Below are 7418 nucleotides of genomic sequence, written 5' to 3' on the forward strand. Positions count from 1 at the left end.
GGCGCAAGGGGCGCGTCAGGAAAATCCCGCCTGCTAAGGAGCGGTTCCAGGTGTCGTGCCTCTGGTTTGGTCACACGTTTGTTCTGTGGCTCCTGAAGACAGTTTAAAAACAAGATTGGAGGCGAGGAGAGCTGCTGCTGCTGCGGAGGACGACAACCGCCGAGTTTTATTTAAGCAAGCGCAGGTGCACGGGTCACCGGCGGTTTGCCGAGTGCGTGAAACTCCCGAAGCCCTCGTGCACCAGGAGTTTGGGGTGCGGAGAGGCTTTGGGGGTGGCAGAAGGTGGCTAAACCCAAATATCGGAGGTGCAGTCCCCGCCGGGGTAGCGGATCTCGTGCGCCAGGCAGGGCCCGTTGGGCTCCTTCCCAAAATCCACCAGGAAGCTCTGGTTGACGGCCAGGCCGCCCTGCTCCGTGTCCACGTCCAGCTGCAGCAGGACGGAGCCATCCCTGCGGAGGGGCGAGAGCGGGGAGGCTGGGGGGGAGCCGGGCGTCCCCGCTGCCCTGCGGGGGGGACCTGCCCCTGCCTCCAAGGAGCTGCCGAAATTCGGCCCCCGAGCTGCGGGGTGCGCGCCTCCCGCCTGACGAGCTCGTACAATTATCCTCGTTTATCAGAGTTTTCTTACTTGACGAGGTCGGGGTAGAACTGCCTGTCCCAGGCGCTGTAGAGGGAGGTGGTGACGTACAGCCTCTTCCCGTCCAAGCTGAGCTGGATCATCTGGGGTCCCCCCGACACCCTCTTCCCCTGGGAGCGGGCGGAGGAGCAGACGTGCTGCCGGAGGGTGCTGGACCGGGGGGACGCCTCCGCCTCCCCCAGACCGGCGGTGGGGATGCCACGTGCATCCTGTGGGACCCCAGCCCTGCCACCGCCGCCCAGCACGTCACCGTCCCCCCACCGGCATCGCTCGAGGTGGGACCGAGCAGGTGGGGGGGGGATGCCGTGGGATTTTGGGGAGACGGCCGAGCTCACCTTGATGAAAAATGGGTCCGGCTGGCTCTGCAGCTCTTCGTCCCTGCATACGGTCACGGGTCCTCCCTTGGTGACGCTGCCACCCACGAAGACCTGCAAGAGACCAAAGGTCTGGGTGGCCGAGACAGCGAGGATGGGGCTGATCCCAGCCGTCCCCAAGAGATGGAGGAAAAGCGTCGGGATGCGACCGGGAGCCTGCCCCTGCCTCACCTGCCCCACCAGCTTGGGCTTGCGGGTGTCGGAGATGTCGTACTGGCGGATGTCTCCGTGCAGCCAGTTGCTGAAGTACAGGAACCTGTCGTCCAGCGAGATGAGGATGTCGGTGATGAAGCCTTGCGGGGGATACGACAGAGCTGCACAAACAGGCGGCAGCACCGGCAGCGCCCGGGGAAGCCGGGGAGCACCTCGGCACCCGGCCTGGGGGTGCACTGACCTGGCATGTCCGGGAGCAGCCATCCCTCCACCTTCTTGCTGGGGACTTGGATCACCTTCTCGGCCGCCCAGTCTCCTTGCTGCAGGAGGTGCGGGACAGGGCACAGCCCCGGGGGGCTCAGCGTGCGTGGCAGAGGCAGGATAAGACCCGATGCTGGGGTGGACGCTGCGTGCGCGCGTCCACCGCCTCTAGTCTCTAGGGCTGTAGCTCGGCCGCTTTGCCAGCCAGCTCTGGCTCTGCGGAGCCGTGGGGAAGATGGGCGCTGGGACCTGAGGAAGGGCTTTGGGGCCAAAAACTTGCCTAATCTTCCAGCTAGATGAGCTGGTTTGGTGAAAGACGTTCTCTCTCCTCACCCAGTTCTTCATTACGCACAACAACAGAGAAGAACGCACACCACCACCAAGAAGAATATTACTTGGGCTGTTGTAAATCCACAACAAAGGTTTAAATAAATCTCCTTTAAATTAAATCATTTCAGCCTAAACTGCTGCCAGTCAGAACAAGTCCTCTGGTGAGTTACCCCACGCCAGCTCACGTTCTGGGTGCAGAGGGGCGGCTGCCCAGCACGGGCAGGCGGGTGCGTGCATCGGCAGGGACCGGAGTCGGGCTGGGAGGACGGCGGGGCACGCGGGGCACGCGGGGCACGCGGGGCGCGGGATGCTGCGCGGAGTCGTGCCGCGCGCTCAACCAAGGAGCAGCGCCCCTTTCCACCAACCCCATGGTGTCCCCAGCGGAGCGCGTACCTCGGTCTTGTAGAAGCGGTGGATGGCGCTGCTGATGGTGCAGCCCACGTAGCCCTCGGCGGCGTCGGGGTTGTGGAGGAAGCGGATCTCCAGCGGGGCCGCGTCCTCGCCCACGTCGATGGCCTGGACGTAGGTGTGAGTGGTCCAGTCCCAGACGTTGAGGCGGCGTCCGTAGCGCGCTGGGAGGGGAGGGCGGGGGGGGTGAGGGGGATGCTGCGAGGCGCAGGGTCTCAAGCAGATGTGCTACGGGTTCGGTGAGTCCTCAGCCCCTTCAGCTCCCCGCAGAGACGACCCCCGGTCTCTGCACCAGCACACGCCGGCTGCTTTGGACCTTGGCAAAAGCCACGGGAAGATGCCCAGCTTCCAACGGGGACCATCTCGCTAGGACGGGGCTGGGAAGGGCAGTGTAACCTTTGGGGGGGAGCTGGGCTGAGACGGGGCTTCATCCTTCACCCCTACGGCCAAAATCCAACCCCACCTACAGCTCAACAGCGGCATTTAAGGACTGCCTCGGGTTGAACTTCTGGTGCTTGCGTCGAAAGTGTGTTCACAGTAAATGGGCTGGGCTTGCCCTTTTTAAATCCATGGGATCTCTAGGAATTGGTGTGAAATTCATTTTGGAAGCAAACTGTCTTGGACAGTTTTATCTATGCCCATGAGATGCCAGCTCTCACTAGCAACAGAAGAGGGTGGAAATTTGGCCTTCTGGCAGTCCTGCTCTCTCTCCTGGAGCATCTCTCTCCTGGAGGACTTAAACAACTGTTTTCTCACCTTTCTTCAGATCATTTGGGTCAAATCCATATCCCAGGCATTTTGGGATTCCCCATTCAGTGCTGATCAGGACGTTATGGCGTGGCTGGTACCAGAAGTCGTAACCCATTGGGGGGATCTTGTCCCCTTTCTCCCAGTTCCCCTTGATCTCGAAGGTCTCTCCGTCCAGCAGAATAAAGCCACCTGACGCAGAAACAAAACCACATCGGCAGCGAGGAAATCATCCAGATGAAGAGTTTGCGTGTTATAAAACAAGCAGCGACAGACAGATCAACCTGCTGCAGACCAGGCTGCTGAATGGGCTGGGAGACCTGGATGAAGCCTCCAGGACAGCTCTGGATGCGGGGACTGTTCCTCCTGTCCCAGCACCCTCTCCCTGGGGGACTGGGGGGGACTGGGGGGGGCGGGGGTACCTTTCCCGCTGCCGGCCGGGTCTCCCAGGGTGCTGATCATGATTTCACCGCTGCCCAGGCAGTGGGAGGTGTGGGGGTAGCCCAGGTTGCACTTCCAGAAGACGTCCTCTGAGTTGACAACCTGCGGGGGAGTCCACAGCCACCGTCACCTTCCCCGGGCTGTGCCAGGGGGAAGGGCGTTTGCTGCTGAATGCGGGTTCACAAGCCCGGTGTCACCGCGTGGCGCGGCCGGGCAGGCCCTGCGTCCCCAGGCGTGCTGGCACACGGGGCGGCTGCTGCGCTCACCCCGAGAAGCTGGCGGAGGCCACCAGCGAGCCCCTCGCACACCCAGGCGTGGACAAACTGCGGGCAGGTGCCCGGGGCTCCTTCGGAGCCGCACGCCGCAGGCGCGACACGGACCGTAACCCTGACAGGCAGCGCTGTGCCGGGCACCGGCGTGCCCTGCACGGAGCGAGATGGAGAACGCAACGTTTGCACATCAGCAGGAGAACAACCACCTTCCACAGCCTTCCCGTACTGTCATCCAGACGTCAGGGTCCTGCTAAGCTCTCAGATGTACCCCGAAGCCTCTTTGCCCAGCTGTTCCCGCAGCCAGAAGCCACGATCCCAGACCTTTAAGCTGTAACGCGTACCCGCACCACCTCCACGGTACCTTGAAAAGCCTGGGAGCTCGCAGGTCGGTTCCCACATCCACCACGTAGATGCGGGAGGAGATTAAGCTGGGGAGGATCAGGCGGTTCCGCTTCTTGGTGGGGTCCCCGAAGCAGCTGCTGCAGGCGTTCCACCCCGAGTGGTGCAGCTCGTCCCCCAGGTTGGGCATGGGCAGGCGGTGGATCACCTGCAAAGCCCCAGCCCTGCTTACACTGGTCCTTCCTCTGCCGAGTGCAGGATCGCAGGCAGAGCGGCGCTCAGTGCGTTGCAGACCCCACGTAGGGGGGGTCTCGGGGTCGGGGTGCCTCGGGCAAGTCTCACCCTCCAGAGGGGAGCGATGGTGCACGGGGGATCCTAAGGATGGGGCGCGAAGCGGATTTTACATAAATTTCCTAAGCACACGAAGGCTCAGAGTCTTGGGGAGAACTGGATGGGCATCAGCCTTCGGTACTGAGCCAGCAGCTTTGGGGAGCACGAAGCAGCACCGAGCTGTTTCCCGGGCCAGTTTAGTACCGAGATAAAGCGTTTGGTACCTGGCAATAGTGCGGAGATTTGGGGTTGACATCCACAGTGGCCAGAAAGTCAGGTTTCTTTCTCCCAGTGTTCCTGTAGATGCAGGGCACATACACAATCTCCTCCCGGGGACCTTTCAAGACAGAAACATTGCACAAGCATCAGCAAAGACCACCTTTGACAGAATAAAAACCTTGCAGGAGTCTCTGGTCAGCCTAGATCTCCCTCCCGGGGAGCCGGTGTGTTCCCCCCCACGTATGGGGCAGCTGGATCTCCATCTCTCTGCCGTACCAGAGGCACTCGGCTGGGCTCTTTTGGAGGGAGCTGCCCTGCGGGGGTTTGGGCTTATTCAGATCCCTTGCCCTGGGAAGGAATCTCTGGACCTCAGAGTCCCTAAGGAAGTCCACAGCTTTGGGACCACCCCGTGCCTGCGAGGACATGCCAGCCCTTCCCCAATCCCATCAGTCACGCGAATCAAACCACATTGGGTCCCATTTCCATCGCATCTACACAGGAGAAGCCTGAAAAACGCCCGAGAAGTGCTTGCCAGGCTGAAGTCCAAGGCAGAAAGCCCCCCGACCCCTGTGCAGTCCCACAGACCTCCCGAGCAGTGAAAATCTACCGTGACGTGGTGGTGCAAGAGCTCCCTGCCCGCAGGGCACCCCGCTGGGCAAGGGAGAAGGGCTCTGCCCCAGGGGTGCCCTCGCAGCGAGAGGTCTGCCACGCTCCCTGCTCTCCAAGCAGGAGCTGCTGCCCCGTGCACCCACGGCTCCCGACAGCGGGATCAGCTTTGCTGGGAAATGGCTTTGCTCCGGGAGCTGAGCACCAGCCAGCGCCCGAGCACGGGCATTCCGACCCCACGGAGTCTCCTTATCGCTGCAGCGGTGGTACTCGCTCTCGGTTGTGTCAGGATAAAGTACTGCCACAGCGAGGGCTAGGGGGGAAGAACTGGTTTAGGAAATGCTGAGGAAGAGCGAGCGGTGGGAAACAGAGGCAGAGAGGCGACTTGGGACCTTTGGATTTGATCCAAAACAGGCAAAAGCTGACTTTGCAACACGGTGCCTTTGTAAACCTCTACACAGCGGTGCCTGCGTCAGTCTTGGGTCTGAGAGCAGCTGCCAAACGCCGAGGGATCCCAGCCCTGCAGCTGCAGCGGCACCAGAAGTCCGTGTGGGACAGAGCTCAAACCCCCCCGAGGTACCCAAAGGTACCGAGGAGCTTCTCACCACCCGCTCGGGAGCCTGAACCTGCCAGATGTCTGCATGGAAGAGCTTTTCGGGTGCCAAAGTTACCTGGTATCACTGAAGCCACCAGATAGTTCCCAAGGGAACTTGCCAGAGTAGCAGAGTCAATGGGATTTGCGCTATTTGCTATTAATTTAAATCACTGTCCAGCCCTGCCATGCAGGGATGTTTTAAAGACGCGTCTCTTCATTGTTGTTCTCTTGTTTCAAAGATGTTTCAGGGCATTGATCATGAGCAAGCTGCAGAGCTCTCTAAGGTCTCAGGGATGTGTTTGCTGAGCCCTGGAGAAGAGGATTAAGGGAAGGATAGCCGGAGATGATGCATCCATTGGTTTCTTCACACCAGAGCAGCAGTGTTTGGGCAATGCAGAAGAAGGATTCTCAGGCAAAGCGTCCAGACATGTAAGGAAGCAGCCTGTGAGGCTGGTTTTTATACGAGGAGGTTTTCTCACGTTGTGATCCCAGCCATCGGGAGCAGAGTGCAATGAAAAATCAGGATGGACCCCTCTCCCTCCCCACGTTTAGCCTCGGTGGCGGTGTCGTGGGGCTATGGCAATACAATTGCCGCTGAGAAACTTAAAAATCCCATTTGGTTTTGCACAGGGAAGCCACAGGTGACTTTGCTGCAGGCTATGACCCATCCCAAGCCATGATGAAACCTAAAAACGTTTGTTCTGACACCAAGCCCTCATTATGCAATTGATGTTTGGCCTCAGGACAGGCCAGAAGTGAAACCATCGCTTCCCTAACGCTTGCTGGGAGCCTCCTTGGAGAATGGAGCTAACTGATAATGCCCTCGTGAAAGCATTGTTTTAATCTTCACCTAAATCACAGCCAGCACAGGGCTCTTCCCTGCCTGCCCTGGATTTCAGACTTGCCTTTCATCGCATCCAGAGGCGAGGCGAAGCCAGGACCACATGCTCCACACTTTCCTGCATTGAGAAGAACAGAAACAAACAGAAATTAGACAACAGCGAGTTCTTTTAATCCCCTTTTTATGAAGGAACCGCTCGCTGGAGTGGCTGCGCACGCTCCCCTCTATGGCAATGTCCGAGGCGAACCAGGATGCCCAAACGACCCCCAGAAAGGTTTGGGTCCCCGGGCAGCCAAAAGGGCCAGCGATCGATTCCTAGCGCAGAAAGGTACAAGGCTCAGGGCCGAGTCTCCCCGCTTTGCCTCCCATCGTGTCCCGGTGGCGGGGAGGAAGGGTGCTCAACACGCGCCGGGGCAGTGCCAGCCTCGCGTGGCCTCAAGGAGACACCGAGAGCTCTGCGGTTCTTCTGCGAGGAGGAGGAGGAGGGGAGGCAGCAAGGCAGCAAGGCAGTATGGCCGGACTCTGCACCGGGGGCAGAGGGAGGGGAGAGGATTCTCCCCGGAGCCGAGCGGGGAGGGAGCATCCCCTCGCTGCAGGGTGAGGAGGGGGATGAGCTGAGCCTGCTCCGCGGCTCCTCCTGACTCTCTGGGATGGCTGCCCCTTGCTGTGCCTTGTTTCGGGGGCATTAACGCAAAGCTTTCGCGCAGAAAGCTGTTTCCACCCGAGACGTCCAGTGCTCGAGGCGTCAGCCTCCCTGCCAGCCCCTAGCACCATCCCGGGAGCCCCCACCGCGCTGCTGCGGGTCTCCGGGGAACCCCGCCAGCCTCGTCCTCTTTATAACTGCTGAGAAAATTGTCCTTAATGCAGC

The 7418-nt window shown here is 60.4% G+C and overlaps 1 protein-coding gene across 1 annotated transcript; it reads right to left on the reverse strand.

The window, feature by feature from the left end:
• Positions 1-136: 136 nt before the first annotated feature.
• Positions 137-4631, reverse strand: LOC142094236 (methanethiol oxidase-like). The gene is made up of 10 exons (XM_075176176.1): positions 4514-4631; positions 3982-4167; positions 3330-3450; positions 2917-3099; positions 2146-2324; positions 1403-1481; positions 1180-1301; positions 970-1062; positions 626-744; positions 137-449 (listed from the first exon to the last, which is right to left on the reverse strand). The coding sequence occupies exons 2-10, from the start codon at positions 4147-4149 to the stop codon at positions 287-289; spliced, it is 1227 nt and encodes a 408-aa protein (XP_075032277.1). The 5' UTR covers positions 4150-4167; positions 4514-4631; the 3' UTR covers positions 137-286.
• Positions 4632-7418: the final 2787 nt, after the last annotated feature.

Source organism: Calonectris borealis, chromosome 29 (genome assembly GCF_964195595.1).
Source record: "Calonectris borealis chromosome 29, bCalBor7.hap1.2, whole genome shotgun sequence".
NCBI lineage: Eukaryota > Metazoa > Chordata > Aves > Procellariiformes > Procellariidae > Calonectris > Calonectris borealis.

Bases quoted from the DNA above. Each gene is read 5' to 3' on its own strand.
- LOC142094236 (XM_075176176.1), bottom strand. From the start codon at position 4,149: ATGCCCAACCTGGGGGACGAGCTGCACCACTCGGGGTGGAACGCCTGC. The intron at 3,100-3,329 runs GTACCCCCGCCC...TTTCTGCGTCAG, and splicing joins CCCGGCCGGCAGCGGGAAAG to GTGGCTTTATTCTGCTGGAC. The intron at 1,063-1,179 runs GTGAGGCAGGGG...GGTCTCTTGCAG, and splicing joins AGCCCAAGCTGGTGGGGCAG to GTCTTCGTGGGTGGCAGCGT.